Source organism: Pygocentrus nattereri, chromosome 3, assembly GCF_015220715.1.
Source record: "Pygocentrus nattereri isolate fPygNat1 chromosome 3, fPygNat1.pri, whole genome shotgun sequence".
Taxonomy (NCBI): domain Eukaryota; kingdom Metazoa; phylum Chordata; class Actinopteri; order Characiformes; family Serrasalmidae; genus Pygocentrus; species Pygocentrus nattereri.
The window spans coordinates 1,238,862-1,257,170 of record NC_051213.1 but is presented as its reverse complement, the minus strand read 5'-3'; the positions used below and the strand labels follow the sequence as shown (position 1 = coordinate 1,257,170).

The following is an 18,309-nucleotide window of genomic DNA, read 5'->3' as shown; positions in this document are numbered from 1 at the left end:
AAATAAATATGAACCTGCCAGTTTAATTAATACAGTGCTGGACAATAAACACATTCAACCAAGTAGGCCATAAAACAGGACACACTCAAAGCTTCGTACATTCTCAGAACTTTCCAGACAACTTTACACTGAAATATACATAAACTTAGCCCCATCACCCCCACCCCCACCCCCACCCCCACCCCCACCCCCACCCCCACCCTAATCCCTCCCCTTTCACTCCTCTTTGGGAAGAAGCCTACAGGATGACTGCCTTCCCACCCAAAATCCAGGCAGGGTTTTCTCTTTGATGGGGTTTTTGACTCTGTGCAACAGTTTGACCTCCTTCTTCCCAGCACTGCTCCTCTCCACAGTGTAGAAGCAGAGTAGCCCAGCAGGCTGGTCTAGATACACGCCGATGGAGGAGCACTGAGGAACCTGCAGCTCCTGCTCAAAGGGATGGAGATACGACGATAAAACATCACTACATCACACGGTAACACATCACTATACAACAATCCATTACTACACACTATAAATCCTCTCCTGCTCTCTCTCTATGATTTCTCTTTTCTTTTGCTGTATTTTCTGTCTTTTTTCTGCCTTTCTTCTTTCCTTTTGCATTTTTCTCTCTGTCTTTGCTTTTCTTTCTTTTTCTTCTTTTGATTTTTCTCTTTTCCGTTCTCACTTTTTCTTCTCCTACTGCAACAAATTCAACTCCAGCTACTCCGTTCAAGCTGTTTTAGAGGATCACTTCAGGTGCAGGTTTGTTAACTTTTGTTATATTTTCGATATTTGGTCTAACTTTATTTGGATAGTCCGCTACTGTCCCCTGTAGATCATCCACAGATGATCAAACTATTCAAAAAACTCAGTAGATTCTAAATAGAGGTGTGGTTGGGGTTAGGATTTGGACCAGGGTTAGAGATGAGACCAGGGTGGGGGTTAGGTTTAGGTTGTGTGTTGAGGTTAAGGTCAGGATTAGAGCAGGTTTAGAGCTGATGGTTTTAATGGGGGCTTGTGCGCTGGTTGCTTGGGGTGGTTGAAGAAAATGGTCAGTTTAGTTTAGTTAGAGTTGAAGTGCTTCTTATACCCATGATATTCAGAAAAGCTTATGATGTTATTTATCATGTCAGTGTCATCACATCATCATATCACCCACCCCTACCTGGTTAACTCCTTTGTGCCAGGCGTGGTAAGACGACCCAACCCAGCCCAAACTCCATGACCCCTCGTTCTCTCCAAAACCGCAGGGGCCATCGCTGTTCCTCCTGCCCTCGCTTTCGTATGCCACCCCGATCATCACCCAGCCCGAATACTCCACCTCCCAGTAACCCCGAGACCCCCACAGCACCTCCTTACACAGCACCTGCAGACACATGTCCTGCTTTATACTGCAGTCACTAAACAGTCCGCCGTTTGTGCCTTACTGTGAAATAACCACCAGAAAGTGGAACTGGAAGTGGAAAAACGGGAAACCAGCTGGCATGTCGGTTACCTAGCAACTAATTTAATACATTATGACGTGTAGACACCATTAAAATAATCATTCTGGATCTTCATCTCCTCTGCTGAGTGACTGTTGGAGAAGGAACCAGGTGCGTCTCTTACCTGAGGAGAGTGTTCATATCGCTCCGGTCTGTCCAGGTAAGGACACACCTCGTCATTCATCCGTGAGACTTTTGCCCCACCCTCTGTCAGCCACAGGAGCTTATTGGCTGTCCGCTCATCCATAGAAAGACTGACCCAATCTGAAGAAAGCAAAAGCATCACGTAGACAAAATGCAGAGGAATAATATGTGAGAGAGCGAGAGAAAGAAAGCGAGAGAGAGAGAGAGCGCGCGCGAGAGAGAGGGCGAGAGAGAGAGAGCGCGAGAGAGAGCGAGAGCAAGAGAGAGAGAGAGAGAGAGAGAGAGAGAGAGAGAGCGAGAGCGAGAGAGAGAGAGAGCGAGAGAGAGCGAGAGAGAGAGCGCGAGAGAGAGCGAGAGAGAGAGAGAGAGAGAGCGAGAGAGAGAGAGCGAGAGAGCGAGAGTGCGAGAGTGCGAGAGAGCGAGAGAGAGAGAGCGAGAGAGCGAGAGAGAGAGAGCGAGAGTGCGAGAGAGCGAGAGAGAGAGAGAGAGAGAGAGAGAGAGAGAGAGACTCACATTTGAGGAGTTCTGCTCTGCATGCAGGCTCTGGGATGTTGGCATCATAAAGTGGTGGTTTCTCTACACAGTGATAAAGAGACAGTAATGTAGCCAATGACTCTAATTTAGCTAAAACGTATGTCTGACTGTACGAGATGTTTAGGATTTCATGATCTGATGCAATAAAAGTTACCACAGACATTTTATACATGGATGATAATTGCCTTTTATAGGTGGTTGGTTGGAGTTAGGGGCGCATGTGTGGTAGATGGTTGGGGTTATGGGTGTGTGTGGTAGATGGTTGGGGTTATGGGTGTGTGTGGTAGATGTTTGGAGTCAGGGAAAAGAAACGGGGAGAAGTGCAGTCTGAATAAAATATTAGGAGTAGAAAAGAGAAAGTAACTTCAGTAAAGATGAAGTAAAGCATAGATCTTCAGTAATACTTCAGTACTGAGTACATTTACCCACTGCAGGTTCAGACAGTGTGAGAGACGTTCACTCACCAGAGAGTTTGTTCCCAGCCTTGGTCCTCCTGCCTGAAAGAGAGCATGAAGAGAGTTCACTGAGGTTCAGCGTCAGAAATCAGCCGAGCTCCGGAATCTACTCAACTCAAGAAATCGTAAACACGCCAAAGATCAGGAACCAGGAGCAAAGACAGTCGACTTTGCTGGGTTGTGAAAGGAACCAGCAACTACTTTGATAACATTAGACTAGTCTAGGCTACCTGCTTCAGGATGCTTCCATACTGTTATCCCTCAGTAAAAGCTGTTAATGGAGCTTCTCTAGAGAAGATACACTCTTTCAGCTTCAGCTCACTAGTAATGCTCGGTTCTCCATGAACTCGCCCATGAGCTCAGCTTCTCTGTTTCTGTCTCTGTGATGACCCAGTTCAAACCCTTCTTGAATCTGTAGAGCCGCCCATTCCAATCGATCTCATCACAAGATCATACGAGACTCACATCCAGAGTTATGAGCCTATGAAGAGGGGCTGAGAGTTTAGGAAGATGGTGGGGGGGGGGGCAATGACCTCAGTCCCCAGAGGCTTAATGACCACTTAATGGAAATTCGGCAAAGATTCAGGACAGGAGTGTAACAATAACGAAGCGAGCAGATGGAACAGGGTAACATCATAAATTACAGTGTAATTAATAGTGATAAATTATAAAATAGTTATATTTTCAGATCATAAACAGCTGAAAGTCTAACATTTAGTCAGACAGACAGAACAGATGTACTTTAATGGCCAAAGGAAAAATATTTAAATTATAAAATTTACACTGACCAATCAATAAACGCTCAAAATATCTAGAACCCACAACAGTGGAGGAACAGTGCAGAAGCTCCTGTTGTGCTGAAATATTCGTGAGGCAGAAAACTTCTTATATTCGGTAAGACAGTAATGTCTTGAAATAAGAGCAGATGGTCAGACATTTACAGAAAGAACACGACATTAAAGTGAAAAAGTAAAAAAATAATATTAAAAATATAAATAAGGGATTACGTTTGAACAATCTGGGTCTTCAGCTTCTGTTAACTTAATTCCACTTACAAAATCAGCAAAAGATGGAAACCGGCTGAGGCACTTCAAGCGTCTGCACCCAGCAGTAGGCGCAGTTATGGTAAGGGTGAAGCTGTACCTGTCTTTCTGCTCACAGGGAGGATTCTCGTGGTCGTTGGCATGTTCGAGGTTCTTTGGAGGTTCTGTAAAGCTTCTTCAATGTTCTTCAGGGCTCCTCAGGGTTCCTCGTCTGTCTTCCGCAGAGTGAGAGTCTCCCTCGCGCCGTGTGGGCTGTGGTTGTCCGGTGGTTCTTATATAGCCGTATAACACCGGGCTCGCGCCCAACTGGGCCACTTTAACCATATAAAGATCTCATCACACACACACACACACACAATAACGCTCACACACACCCAGATATACAGCTATATAAAGCTGTGATCACACATTCAGGTCAGGATGGTGGGGGTCAAACTCATAAACAGCACATGGTCATAAACCTGTTACCATAAACACCTTAAAGGATGTTGCATTCCAGGTAAAGTTAAATAAAACGAAAAATAAATGTGTAAAAATATTAAAAAGTGAAAACATACACAAACACACAGACCATTTTTCCACCTGCTGGTGGGCTGGTGGCTTGTGGAGGCGAGGAGCTGTGTGTGTATCAGTAAGTCTGGAGCTGTACTGCCTGGAGTTTTAAGTCTTTTCAAGGTCACCTCTCGTACACCATCTATATTGGGCAGCAACAATGTAGGACAATGGAGGACAGAGGTGTGGACCGAGTCTCAGTACTTGAGTCATGAGTTTAATCATTCAAATCAATTCCAAAAATTAAAATAAATGACTTGAGCACACAAGTGCGTTTACATTCACTGGATAATTAGATCATCATCAGATCTCTGCAGTTTCCTGATTATTAAGTGATTATTATTAAGGCTGAAGAAGTACATCCCTAAGTCCACTCCCTAATCTACCCCAGTACATCAACAGGTCCACTCCCTAGTCTACCCCAGTATATCCCCTAGTCCATTCCCTAGTCTACCCCAGTATATCCCCTAGTCCACTCCCTAGTCTACCCCAGTATATCCCCTAGTCCATTCCCTAGTCCATTCCCTAATCTACCCCAGTACATCAACAGGTACACTCCCTAGTCTACCACAGTACACCCTCTAGTCCATCCCCTAGTCCACTCCCTAATCTACCCCAGTACATCAACAGGTCCACTCCCTAGTCTACCCCAGTATATCCCCTAGTCCATTCCCTAGTCTACCCCAGTATATCCCCTAGTCCATTCCCTAGTCTACCCCAGTATATCCCCTAGTCCATTCCCTAGTCCATTCCCTAATCTACCCCAGTACATCAACAGGTACACTCCCTAGTCTACCACAGTACACCCTCTAGTCCATCCCCTAGTCCACTCCCTAATCTACCCCAGTACATCAACAGGTACACTCCCTAGTCTACCACAGTATATCCCCTAGTCCATTCCCTAGTCTACCCCAGTATATCCCCTAGTCCATTCCCTAGTCTACCCCAGTATATCCCCTAGTCCATTCCCTAGTCCATTCCCTAATCTACCCCAGTACATCAACAGGTACACTCCCTAGTCTACCACAGTACACCCTCTTGTCCATCCCCTAGTCCACTCCCTAGTCTACCTAGTCTATCCTCTAGTCAACCTTCTAGTTTGTTCCCGAGTCTGCCCCCCAGTTCATCCCCTAGGCCACTCCATAGTCTCCCCTCAGTCAATTGTCATTCCCTAGTCTGTACACTAGTTGGGTACAATCCCTAGTCTGCATCCTAGTCCATCCCTTAGTTTGCCCAATAGTTAATACATCCCCTAATCTGCTACCAAGTGCATTCCCTGTTCTGCCCCCTAATCCATACGCCCTTCCACTCCCTAGTTCATCCCCCCCCCCCGTCCATCTCTCTGGGGCACTGATGACCAGGTGGGGAACTACTGCTCCAGTTCATCTTCTAGTCTGTCCCCTAGTCCGCTTCATAATTCATCCTCTAGTCCATTTATTAACCTGTCCTTTAGACCGTCCCGTATTCCATTTATTAATCTGTCCTTTAGACCATCCCATATTCCATTTATTAATCTGTCCTTTAGACCGTCCCATATTCCATTTATTAATCTGTCCTTTAGACCATCCCATATTCCATCCTCTAGTCCATTTATTAATCTGTCCTCTAGACCGTCCCATATTCCATCCTCTAGTCCATTTATTAATCTGTCCTCTAGACCATCCCATATTCCATCCTCTAGTCCATTTATTAATCTGTCCTCTAGACCATCCCATATTCTATCCGCTAGTCCATTTATTAACCTGTCCTCTAGACTGTCCCATATTCCATTTATTAATATGTCCTTTAGACCATCCCATATTCCATGCTCTAGTCCATTTATCAATCTGTCCTTTAGACCGTCCCATATTCCATTTATTAATCTGTCCTCTAGACTGTCCCATATTCCATTTAATAATCTGTCCTATAGACCGTCCCATATTCCATTTATTAACCTGTCCTCTAGACCATCCCATATTCCATTTAATAATCTGTCCTATAGACCGTCCCATATTCCATTTATTAATCTGTCCTTTAGACCGTCCCATATTCCATCCGCTAGTCCATTTATTAATCTGTCCTCTAGACCATCCTATATTCCATCCTCTAGTCCATTTATCAATCTGTCCTCTAGACCGTCCCATATTCCATTTATTAACCTGTCCTTTAGACCGTCCCATATTCCATTTATTAATCTGTCCTTTAGACTGTCCCATATTCCATCCTCTAGTCCATTTATTAATCTGTCCTTTAGACCGTCCCATATTCCATTTATTAACCTGTCCCCTAGACTGTCCCATATTCCATTTATTAATCTGTCCTCTTGACTGTCCCATATTCCATTTATTAATATGTCCTTTAGACCATCCCATATTCCATGCTCTAGTCCATTTATCAATCTGTCCTTTAGACCGTCCCATATTCCATTTATTAATCTGTCCTCTAGACTGTCCCATATTCCATTTAATAATCTGTCCTATAGACCGTCCCATATTCCATTTATTAACCTGTCCTCTAGACCATCCCATATTCCATTTAATAATCTGTCCTATAGACCGTCCCATATTCCATTTATTAATCTGTCCTTTAGACCGTCCCATATTCCATCCGCTAGTCCATTTATTAATCTGTCCTCTAGACCATCCTATATTCCATCCTCTAGTCCATTTATCAATCTGTCCTCTAGACCGTCCCATATTCCATTTATTAACCTGTCCTTTAGACCGTCCCATTTTCCATTTATTAATCTGTCCTTTAGACTGTCCCATATTCCATCCTCTAGTCCATTTATTAATCTGTCCTTTAGACCGTCCCATATTCCATTTATTAACCTGTCCCCTAGACTGTCCCATATTCCATTTATTAATCTGTCCTTTAGACTGTCCCATATTCCATCCTCTAGTCCATTTAATAATCTGTCCTTTAGACCGTCCCATATTCCATTTATTAATCCGTCCTTTAGACCGTCTCATATTCCATTTATTAATCTGTCCTCTAGACTGTCCCATATTCCATTTATTAATCTGTCCTTTAGACTGTCCCATATTCCATCCTCTAGTCCGTTGCAGTGCTAGTCTTTCTAGCCGCTGCCTCACATCGCATTTTTGAATATGGCTAAATCTGACCACACGTTTCTGTTTTTCAGAGTAGAGGTGCTACTGAAAACAACACACGAGTATACAGTGTGATAAAGTCTTTATTTAAGAAAACATTACAGAAAATTTACCTTTAATATCTAAACAATCAACTTCAGCAGTGCCAACATTTTAATCATTAAATAAATATGAACCTGCCAGTTTAATTAATACAGTGCTGGACAATAAACACATTCAACCAAGTAGGCCATAAAACAGGACACACTCAAAGCTTCGTACATTCTCAGAACTTTCCAGACAACTTTACACTGAAATATACATAAACTTAGCCCCATCACCCCCACCCCCACCCCCACCCCCACCCCCACCCCCACCCTAATCCCTCCCCTTTCACTCCTCTTTGGGAAGAAGCCTACAGGATGACTGCCTTCCCACCCAAAATCCAGGCAGGGTTTTCTCTTTGATGGGGTTTTTGACTCTGTGCAACAGTTTGACCTCCTTCTTCCCAGCACTGCTCCTCTCCACAGTGTAGAAGCAGAGTAGCCCAGCAGGCTGGTCTAGATACACGCCGATGGAGGAGCACTGAGGAACCTGCAGCTCCTGCTCAAAGGGATGGAGATACGACGATAAAACATCACTACATCACACGGTAACACATCACTATACAACAATCCATTACTACACACTATAAATCCTCTCCTGCTCTCTCTCTATGATTTCTCTTTTCTTTTGCTGTATTTTCTGTCTTTTTTCTGCCTTTCTTCTTTCCTTTTGCATTTTTCTCTCTGTCTTTGCTTTTCTTTCTTTTTCTTCTTTTGATTTTTCTCTTTTCCGTTCTCACTTTTTCTTCTCCTAATGCAACAAATTCAACTCCAGCTACTCAGTTCAAGCTGTTTTAGAGGATCACTTCAGGGGCAGGTTTGTTAACTTTTGTTATATTTTTCGATATTTGGTCTAACTTTATTTGGATAGTCCGCTACTGTCCCCTGTAGATCATCCACAGATGATCAAACTATTCAAAAAACTCAGTAGATTCTAAATAGAGGTGTGGTTTGGGTTAGGATTTGGACCAGGGTTAGAGATGAGACCAGGGTGGGGGTTAGGTTTAGGTTGTGTGTTGAGGTTAAGGTCAGGATTAGAGCAGGTTTAGAGCTGATGGTTTTAATGGGGGCTTGTGCGCTGGTTGCTTGGGGTGGTTGAAGAAAATGGTCAGTTTAGTTTAGTTAGAGTTGAAGTGCTTCTTATACCCATGATATTCAGAAAAGCTTACGATGTTATTTATCATGTCAGTGTCATCACATCATCATATCACCCACCCCTACCTGGTTAACTCCTTTGTGCCAGGCGTGGTAAGACGACCCAACCCAGCCCAAACTCCATGACCCCTCATTCTCTCCAAAACCGCAGGGGCCATCGCTGTTCCTCCTGCCCTCGCTTTCGTATGCCACCCCGATCATCACCCAGCCCGAATACTCCACCTCCCAGTAACCCCGAGACCCCCACAGCACCTCCTTACACAGCACCTGCAGACACATGTCCTGCTTTATACTGCAGTCACTAAACAGTCCGCCGTTTGTGCCTTACTGTGAAATAACCACCAGAAAGTGGAACTGGAAGTGGAAAAACGGGAAACCAGCTGGCATGTCGGTTACCTAGCAACTAATTTAATACATTATGACGTGTAGACACCATTAAAATAATCATTCTGGATCTTCATCTCCTCTGCTGAGTGACTGTTGGAGAAGGAACCAGGTGCGTCTCTTACCTGAGGAGAGTGTTCATATCGCTCCGGTCTGTCCAGGTAAGGACACACCTCGTCATTCATCCGTGAGACTTTTGCCCCACCCTCTGTCAGCCACAGGAGCTTATTGGCTGTCCGCTCATCCATAGAAAGACTGACCCAATCTGAAGAAAGCAAAAGCATCACGTAGACAAGATGCAGAGGAATAATATGTGAGAGAGCGAGAGAAAGAAAGCGAGAGAGAGAGAGAGAGAGCGCGCGCGAGAGAGAGGGCGAGAGAGAGAGAGTGCGAGAGAGAGCGAGAGCAAGAGAGAGAGAGAGAGAGAGAGAGAGAGAGCGAGAGCGAGAGAGAGAGAGAGAGAGAGCGAGAGAGAGCGAGAGAGAGAGCGCGAGAGAGAGCGAGAGAGAGAGAGAGAGAGAGAGAGATCGAGAGAGAGAGAGCGAGAGTGCGAGAGAGCGAGAGAGAGAGAGCGAGAGAGAGAGAGCGAGAGTGCGAGAGAGCGAGAGAGAGAGAGAGAGAGAGACTCACATTTGAGGAGTTCTGCTCTGCATGCAGGCTCTGGGATGTTGGCATCATAAAGTGGTGGTTTCTCTACACAGTGATAAAGAGACAGTAATGTAGCCAATGACTCTAATTTAGCTAAAACGTATGTCTGACTGTACGAGATGTTTAGGATTTCATGATCTGATGCAATAAAAGTTACCACAGACATTTTATACATGGATGATAATTGCCTTTTATAGGTGGTTGGTTGGAGTTAGGGGCGCATGTGTGGTAGATGGTTGGGGTTATGGGTGTGTGTGGTAGATGGTTGGGGTTATGGGTGTGTGTGGTAGATGTTTGGAGTCAGGGAAAAGAAACGGGGAGAAGTGCAGTCTGAATAAAATATTAGGAGTAGAAAAGAGAAAGTAACTTCAGTAAAGATGAAGTAAAGCACAGATCTTCAGTAATACTTCAGTACTGAGTACATTTACCCACTGCAGGTTCAGACAGTGTGAGAGACGTTCACTCACCAGAGAGTTTGTTCCCAGCCTTGGTCCTCCTGCCTGAAAGAGAGCATGAAGAGAGTTCACTGAGGTTCAGCGTCAGAAATCAGCCGAGCTCCGGAATCTACTCAACTCAAGAAATCGTAAACACGCCAAAGATCAGGAACCAGGAGCAAAGACAGTCGACTTTGCTGGGTTGTGAAAGGAACCAGCAACTACTTTGATAACATTAGACTAGTCTAGGCTACCTGCTTCAGGATGCTTCCATACTGTTATCCCTCAGTAAAAGCTGTTAATGGAGCTTCTCTAGAGAAGATACACTCTTTCAGCTTCAGCTCACTAGTAATGCTCGGTTCTCCATGAACTCGCCCATGAGCTCAGCTTCTCTGTTTCTGTCTCTGTGATGACCCAGTTCAAACCCTTCTTGAATCTGTAGAGCCGCCCATTCCAATCGATCTCATCACAAGATCATACGAGACTCACATCCAGAGTTATGAGCCTATGAAGAGGGGCTGAGAGTTTAGGAAGATGGTGGGGGGGGGGGCAATGACCTCAGTCCCCAGAGGCTTAATGACCACTTAATGGAAATTCGGCAAAGATTCAGGACAGGAGTGTAACAATAACGAAGCGAGCAGATGGAACAGGGTAACATCATAAATTACAGTGTAATTAATAGTGATAAATTATAAAATAGTTATATTTTCAGATCATAAACAGCTGAAAGTCTAACATTTAGTCAGACAGACAGAACAGATGTACTTTAATGGCCAAAGGAAAAATATTTAAATTATAAAATTTACACTGACCAATCAATAAACGCTCAAAATATCTAGAACCCACAACAGTGGAGGAACAGTGCAGAAGCTCCTGTTGTGCTGAAATATTCGTGAGGCAGAAAACTTCTTATATTCGGTAAGACAGTAATGTCTTGAAATAAGAGCAGATGGTCAGACATTTACAGAAAGAACACGACATTAAAGTGAAAAAGTAAAAAAATAATATTAAAAATATAAATAAGGGATTACGTTTGAACAATCTGGGTCTTCAGCTTCTGTTAACTTAATTCCACTTACAAAATCAGCAAAAGATGGAAACCGGCTGAGGCACTTCAAGCGTCTGCACCCAGCAGTAGGCGCAGTTATGGTAAGGGTGAAGCTGTACCTGTCTTTCTGCTCACAGGGAGGATTCTCGTGGTCGTTGGCATGTTCGAGGTTCTTTGGAGGTTCTGTAAAGCTTCTTCAATGTTCTTCAGGGCTCCTCAGGGTTCCTCGTCTGTCTTCCGCAGAGTGAGAGTCTCCCTCGCGCCGTGTGGGCTGTGGTTGTCCGGTGGTTCTTATATAGCCGTATAACACCGGGCTCGCGCCCAACTGGGCCACTTTAACCATATAAAGATCTCATCACACACACACACACACACAATAACGCTCACACACACCCAGATATACAGCTATATAAAGCTGTGATCACACATTCAGGTCAGGATGGTGGGGGTCAAACTCATAAACAGCACATGGTCATAAACCTGTTACCATAAACACCTTAAAGGATGTTGCATTCCAGGTAAAGTTAAATAAAACGAAAAATAAATGTGTAAAAATATTAAAAAGTGAAAACATACACAAACACACAGACCATTTTTCCACCTGCTGGTGGGCTGGTGGCTTGTGGAGGCGAGGAGCTGTGTGTGTATCAGTAAGTCTGGAGCTGTACTGCCTGGAGTTTTAAGTCTTTTCAAGGTCACCTCTCGTACACCATCTATATTGGGCAGCAACAATGTAGGGCGATGTCAGTGGAGGACAGAGGTGTGGACCGAGTCTCAGTACTTGAGTCATGAGTTTAATCATTCAAATCAATTCCAAAAATTAAAATAAATGACTTGAGCACACAAGTGCGTTTACATTCACTGGATAATTAGATCATCATCAGATCTCTGCAGTTTCCTGATTATTAAGTGATTATTATTAAGGCTGAAGAAGTACATCCCTAAGTCCACTCCCTAATCTACCCCAGTACATCAACAGGTCCACTCCCTAGTCTACCCCAGTATATCCCCTAGTCCATTCCCTAGTCTACCCCAGTATATCCCCTAGTCCACTCCCTAGTCTACCCCAGTATATCCCCTAGTCCATTCCCTAGTCCATTCCCTAATCTACCCCAGTACATCAACAGGTACACTCCCTAGTCTACCACAGTACACCCTCTAGTCCATCCCCTAGTCCACTCCCTAATCTACCCCAGTACATCAACAGGTCCACTCCCTAGTCTACCCCAGTATATCCCCTAGTCCATTCCCTAGTCTACCCCAGTATATCCCCTAGTCCATTCCCTAGTCTACCCCAGTATATCCCCTAGTCCATTCCCTAGTCCATTCCCTAATCTACCCCAGTACATCAACAGGTACACTCCCTAGTCTACCACAGTACACCCTCTAGTCCATCCCCTAGTCCACTCCCTAATCTACCCCAGTACATCAACAGGTACACTCCCTAGTCTACCACAGTATATCCCCTAGTCCATTCCCTAGTCTACCCCAGTATATCCCCTAGTCCATTCCCTAGTCTACCCCAGTATATCCCCTAGTCCATTCCCTAGTCCATTCCCTAATCTACCCCAGTACATCAACAGGTACACTCCCTAGTCTACCACAGTACACCCTCTTGTCCATCCCCTAGTCCACTCCCTAGTCTACCTAGTCTATCCTCTAGTCAACCTTCTAGTTTGTTCCCGAGTCTGCCCCCCAGTTCATCCCCTAGGCCACTCCATAGTCTCCCCTCAGTCAATTGTCATTCCCTAGTCTGTACACTAGTTGGGTACAATCCCTAGTCTGCATCCTAGTCCATCCCTTAGTTTGCCCAATAGTTAATACATCCCCTAATCTGCTACCAAGTGCATTCCCTGTTCTGCCCCCTAATCCATACGCCCTTCCACTCCCTAGTTCATCCCCCCCCCCCGTCCATCTCTCTGGGGCACTGATGACCAGGTGGGGAACTACTGCTCCAGTTCATCTTCTAGTCTGTCCCCTAGTCCGCTTCATAATTCATCCTCTAGTCCATTTATTAACCTGTCCTTTAGACCGTCCCGTATTCCATTTATTAATCTGTCCTTTAGACCATCCCATATTCCATTTATTAATCTGTCCTTTAGACCGTCCCATATTCCATTTATTAATCTGTCCTTTAGACCATCCCATATTCCATCCTCTAGTCCATTTATTAATCTGTCCTCTAGACCGTCCCATATTCCATCCTCTAGTCCATTTATTAATCTGTCCTCTAGACCATCCCATATTCCATCCTCTAGTCCATTTATTAATCTGTCCTCTAGACCATCCCATATTCTATCCGCTAGTCCATTTATTAACCTGTCCTCTAGACTGTCCCATATTCCATTTATTAATATGTCCTTTAGACCATCCCATATTCCATGCTCTAGTCCATTTATCAATCTGTCCTTTAGACCGTCCCATATTCCATTTATTAATCTGTCCTCTAGACTGTCCCATATTCCATTTAATAATCTGTCCTATAGACCGTCCCATATTCCATTTATTAACCTGTCCTCTAGACCATCCCATATTCCATTTAATAATCTGTCCTATAGACCGTCCCATATTCCATTTATTAACCTGTCCTTTAGACCGTCCCATTTTCCATTTATTAATCTGTCCTTTAGACTGTCCCATATTCCATCCTCTAGTCCATTTATTAATCTGTCCTTTAGACCGTCCCATATTCCATTTATTAACCTGTCCCCTAGACTGTCCCATATTCCATTTATTAATCTGTCCTTTAGACTGTCCCATATTCCATCCTCTAGTCCATTTAATAATCTGTCCTTTAGACCGTCCCATATTCCATTTATTAATCCGTCCTTTAGACCGTCTCATATTCCATTTATTAATCTGTCCTCTAGACTGTCCCATATTCCATTTATTAATCTGTCCTTTAGACTGTCCCATATTCCATCCTCTAGTCCGTTGCAGTGCTAGTCTTTCTAGCCGCTGCCTCACATCGCATTTTTGAATATGGCTAAATCTGACCACACGTTTCTGTTTTTCAGAGTAGAGGTGCTACTGAAAACAACACACGAGTATACAGTGTGATAAAGTCTTTATTTAAGAAAACATTACAGAAAATTTACCTTTAATATCTAAACAATCAACTTCAGCAGTGCCAACATTTTAATCATTAAATAAATATGAACCTGCCAGTTTAATTAATACAGTGCTGGACAATAAACACATTCAACCAAGTAGGCCATAAAACAGGACACACTCAAAGCTTCGTACATTCTCAGAACTTTCCAGACAACTTTACACTGAAATATACATAAACTTAGCCCCATCACCCCCACCCCCACCCCCACCCCCACCCCCACCCCCACCCTAATCCCTCCCCTTTCACTCCTCTTTGGGAAGAAGCCTACAGGATGACTGCCTTCCCACCCAAAATCCAGGCAGGGTTTTCTCTTTGATGGGGTTTTTGACTCTGTGCAACAGTTTGACCTCCTTCTTCCCAGCACTGCTCCTCTCCACAGTGTAGAAGCAGAGTAGCCCAGCAGGCTGGTCTAGATACACGCCGATGGAGGAGCACTGAGGAACCTGCAGCTCCTGCTCAAAGGGATGGAGATACGACGATAAAACATCACTACATCACACGGTAACACATCACTATACAACAATCCATTACTACACACTATAAATCCTCTCCTGCTCTCTCTCTATGATTTCTCTTTTCTTTTGCTGTATTTTCTGTCTTTTTTCTGCCTTTCTTCTTTCCTTTTGCATTTTTCTCTCTGTCTTTGCTTTTCTTTCTTTTTCTTCTTTTGATTTTTCTCTTTTCCGTTCTCACTTTTTCTTCTCCTAATGCAACAAATTCAACTCCAGCTACTCAGTTCAAGCTGTTTTAGAGGATCACTTCAGGGGCAGGTTTGTTAACTTTTGTTATATTTTTCGATATTTGGTCTAACTTTATTTGGATAGTCCGCTACTGTCCCCTGTAGATCATCCACAGATGATCAAACTATTCAAAAAACTCAGTAGATTCTAAATAGAGGTGTGGTTTGGGTTAGGATTTGGACCAGGGTTAGAGATGAGACCAGGGTGGGGGTTAGGTTTAGGTTGTGTGTTGAGGTTAAGGTCAGGATTAGAGCAGGTTTAGAGCTGATGGTTTTAATGGGGGCTTGTGCGCTGGTTGCTTGGGGTGGTTGAAGAAAATGGTCAGTTTAGTTTAGTTAGAGTTGAAGTGCTTCTTATACCCATGATATTCAGAAAAGCTTACGATGTTATTTATCATGTCAGTGTCATCACATCATCATATCACCCACCCCTACCTGGTTAACTCCTTTGTGCCAGGCGTGGTAAGACGACCCAACCCAGCCCAAACTCCATGACCCCTCATTCTCTCCAAAACCGCAGGGGCCATCGCTGTTCCTCCTGCCCTCGCTTTCGTATGCCACCCCGATCATCACCCAGCCCGAATACTCCACCTCCCAGTAACCCCGAGACCCCCACAGCACCTCCTTACACAGCACCTGCAGACACATGTCCTGCTTTATACTGCAGTCACTAAACAGTCCGCCGTTTGTGCCTTACTGTGAAATAACCACCAGAAAGTGGAACTGGAAGTGGAAAAACGGGAAACCAGCTGGCATGTCGGTTACCTAGCAACTAATTTAATACATTATGACGTGTAGACACCATTAAAATAATCATTCTGGATCTTCATCTCCTCTGCTGAGTGACTGTTGGAGAAGGAACCAGGTGCGTCTCTTACCTGAGGAGAGTGTTCATATCGCTCCGGTCTGTCCAGGTAAGGACACACCTCGTCATTCATCCGTGAGACTTTTGCCCCACCCTCTGTCAGCCACAGGAGCTTATTGGCTGTCCGCTCATCCATAGAAAGACTGACCCAATCTGAAGAAAGCAAAAGCATCACGTAGACAAGATGCAGAGGAATAATATGTGAGAGAGCGAGAGAAAGAAAGCGAGAGAGAGAGAGAGAGAGCGCGCGCGAGAGAGAGGGCGAGAGAGAGAGAGTGCGAGAGAGAGCGAGAGCAAGAGAGAGAGAGAGAGAGAGAGAGAGAGAGCGAGAGCGAGAGAGAGAGAGAGAGAGCGAGAGAGAGCGAGAGAGAGAGCGCGAGAGAGAGCGAGAGAGAGAGAGAGAGAGATCGAGAGAGAGAGAGCGAGAGTGCGAGAGAGCGAGAGAGAGAGAGCGAGAGAGAGAGAGCGAGAGTGCGAGAGAGCGAGAGAGAGAGAGAGAGAGAGAGAGACTCACATTTGAGGAGTTCTGCTCTGCATGCAGGCTCTGGGATGTTGGCATCATAAAGTGGTGGTTTCTCTACACAGTGATAAAGAGACAGTAATGTAGCCAATGACTCTAATTTAGCTAAAACGTATGTCTGACTGTACGAGATGTTTAGGATTTCATGATCTGATGCAATAAAAGTTACCACAGACATTTTATACATGGATGATAATTGCCTTTTATAGGTGGTTGGTTGGAGTTAGGGGCGCATGTGTGGTAGATGGTTGGGGTTATGGGTGTGTGTGGTAGATGGTTGGGGTTATGGGTGTGTGTGGTAGATGTTTGGAGTCAGGGAAAAGAAACGGGGAGAAGTGCAGTCTGAATAAAATATTAGGAGTAGAAAAGAGAAAGTAACTTCAGTAAAGATGAAGTAAAGCACAGATCTTCAGTAATACTTCAGTACTGAGTACATTTACCCACTGCAGGTTCAGACAGTGTGAGAGACGTTCACTCACCAGAGAGTTTGTTCCCAGCCTTGGTCCTCCTGCCTGAAAGAGAGCATGAAGAGAGTTCACTGAGGTTCAGCGTCAGAAATCAGCCGAGCTCCGGAATCTACTCAACTCAAGAAATCGTAAACACGCCAAAGATCAGGAACCAGGAGCAAAGACAGTCGACTTTGCTGGGTTGTGAAAGGAACCAGCAACTACTTTGATAACATTAGACTAGTCTAGGCTACCTGCTTCAGGATGCTTCCATACTGTTATCCCTCAGTAAAAGCTGTTAATGGAGCTTCTCTAGAGAAGATACACTCTTTCAGCTTCAGCTCACTAGTAATGCTCGGTTCTCCATGAACTCGCCCATGAGCTCAGCTTCTCTGTTTCTGTCTCTGTGATGACCCAGTTCAAACCCTTCTTGAATCTGTAGAGCCGCCCATTCCAATCGATCTCATCACAAGATCATACGAGACTCACATCCAGAGTTATGAGCCTATGAAGAGGGGCTGAGAGTTTAGGAAGATGGTGGGGGGGGGGGCAATGACCTCAGTCCCCAGAGGCTTAATGACCACTTAATGGAAATTCGGCAAAGATTCAGGACAGGAGTGTAACAATAACGAAGCGAGCAGATGGAACAGGGTAACATCATAAATTACAGTGTAATTAATAGTGATAAATTATAAAATAGTTATATTTTCAGATCATAAACAGCTGAAAGTCTAACATTTAGTCAGACAGACAGAACAGATGTACTTTAATGGCCAAAGGAAAAATATTTAAATTATAAAATTTACACTGACCAATCAATAAACGCTCAAAATATCTAGAACCCACAACAGTGGAGGAACAGTGCAGAAGCTCCTGTTGTGCTGAAATATTCGTGAGGCAGAAAACTTCTTATATTCGGTAAGACAGTAATGTCTTGAAATAAGAGCAGATGGTCAGACATTTACAGAAAGAACACGACATTAAAGTGAAAAAGTAAAAAAATAATATTAAAAATATAAATAAGGGATTACGTTTGAACAATCTGGGTCTTCAGCTTCTGTTAACTTAATTCCACTTACAAAATCAGCAAAAGATGGAAACCGGCTGAGGCACTTCAAGCGTCTGCACCCAGCAGTAGGCGCAGTTATGGTAAGGGTGAAGCTGTACCTGTCTTTCTGCTCACAGGGAGGATTCTCGTGGTCGTTGGCATGTTCGAGGTTCTTTGGAGGTTCTGTAAAGCTTCTTCAATGTTCTTCAGGGCTCCTCAGGGTTCCTCGTCTGTCTTCCGCAGAGTGAGAGTCTCCCTCGCGCCGTGTGGGCTGTGGTTGTCCGGTGGTTCTTATATAGCCGTATAACACCGGGCTCGCGCCCAACTGGGCCACTTTAACCATATAAAGATCTCATCACACACACACACACACACACACACACACAATAACGCTCACACACACCCAGATATACAGCTATATAAAGCTGTGATCACACATTCAGGTCAGGATGGTGGGGGTCAAACTCATAAACAGCACATGGTCATAAACCTGTTACCATAAACACCTTAAAGGATGTTGCATTCCAGGAAAAGTTAA

At 44.3% G+C, this 18,309-nt stretch overlaps 3 protein-coding genes across 3 annotated transcripts; all 3 read right to left on the bottom strand.

The window, feature by feature from the left end:
• Positions 1-216: 216 nt before the first annotated feature.
• Positions 217-3,880, bottom strand: LOC119263083 (tripartite motif-containing protein 16-like). The gene is made up of 6 exons (XM_037537002.1): positions 3,743-3,880; positions 2,609-2,641; positions 2,124-2,186; positions 1,591-1,730; positions 1,148-1,348; positions 217-426 (listed from the first exon to the last, which is right to left on the bottom strand). Exons 1-6 carry the CDS (start codon positions 3,783-3,785, stop codon positions 217-219), a joined length of 690 nt encoding a protein of 229 aa, XP_037392899.1. The 5' UTR covers positions 3,786-3,880.
• Positions 3,881-7,658: 3,778 nt separating this feature from the next.
• On the bottom strand, positions 7,659-11,295 carry LOC108413103 (tripartite motif-containing protein 16-like). Its single transcript, XM_037537001.1, has 6 exons — positions 11,158-11,295; positions 10,024-10,056; positions 9,539-9,601; positions 9,034-9,173; positions 8,591-8,791; positions 7,659-7,868 (listed from the first exon to the last, which is right to left on the bottom strand). The coding sequence occupies exons 1-6, from the start codon at positions 11,198-11,200 to the stop codon at positions 7,659-7,661; spliced, it is 690 nt and encodes a 229-aa protein (XP_037392898.1). The 5' UTR covers positions 11,201-11,295.
• Positions 11,296-14,395: 3,100 nt separating this feature from the next.
• LOC119263082 (tripartite motif-containing protein 16-like) lies at positions 14,396-18,028 on the bottom strand. Its single transcript, XM_037537000.1, has 6 exons — positions 17,891-18,028; positions 16,757-16,789; positions 16,272-16,334; positions 15,771-15,910; positions 15,328-15,528; positions 14,396-14,605 (listed from the first exon to the last, which is right to left on the bottom strand). Exons 1-6 carry the CDS (start codon positions 17,931-17,933, stop codon positions 14,396-14,398), a joined length of 690 nt encoding a protein of 229 aa, XP_037392897.1. The 5' UTR covers positions 17,934-18,028.
• Between the last annotated feature and the right edge of the window lie 281 nt (positions 18,029-18,309).

What these genes read in the sequence shown, in the direction of transcription:
- LOC119263083 (XM_037537002.1), bottom strand. Translation starts at nt 3,785, where the DNA reads ATGCCAACGACCACGAGAATCCTCCCTGTGAGCAGAAAGACAG. An exon ending in CCCTGTGAGCAGAAAGACAG is followed by an intron (nt 2,642 to 3,742) that starts GTACAGCTTCAC and finishes GCTCTCTTTCAG; the next exon opens with GCAGGAGGACCAAGGCTGGG. An exon ending in GGCTGGGAACAAACTCTCTG is followed by an intron (nt 2,187 to 2,608) that starts GTGAGTGAACGT and finishes ATCACTGTGTAG; the next exon opens with AGAAACCACCACTTTATGAT.
- LOC108413103 (XM_037537001.1), bottom strand. Translation starts at nt 11,200, where the DNA reads ATGCCAACGACCACGAGAATCCTCCCTGTGAGCAGAAAGACAG. An exon ending in GGCTGGGAACAAACTCTCTG is followed by an intron (nt 9,602 to 10,023) that starts GTGAGTGAACGT and finishes ATCACTGTGTAG; the next exon opens with AGAAACCACCACTTTATGAT. An exon ending in CAGAGCAGAACTCCTCAAAT is followed by an intron (nt 9,174 to 9,538) that starts GTGAGTCTCTCT and finishes TGCTTTCTTCAG; the next exon opens with ATTGGGTCAGTCTTTCTATG.
- LOC119263082 (XM_037537000.1), bottom strand. Translation starts at nt 17,933, where the DNA reads ATGCCAACGACCACGAGAATCCTCCCTGTGAGCAGAAAGACAG. An exon ending in GGCTGGGAACAAACTCTCTG is followed by an intron (nt 16,335 to 16,756) that starts GTGAGTGAACGT and finishes ATCACTGTGTAG; the next exon opens with AGAAACCACCACTTTATGAT. An exon ending in GATATGAACACTCTCCTCAG is followed by an intron (nt 15,529 to 15,770) that starts GTAAGAGACGCA and finishes ATGTGTCTGCAG; the next exon opens with GTGCTGTGTAAGGAGGTGCT.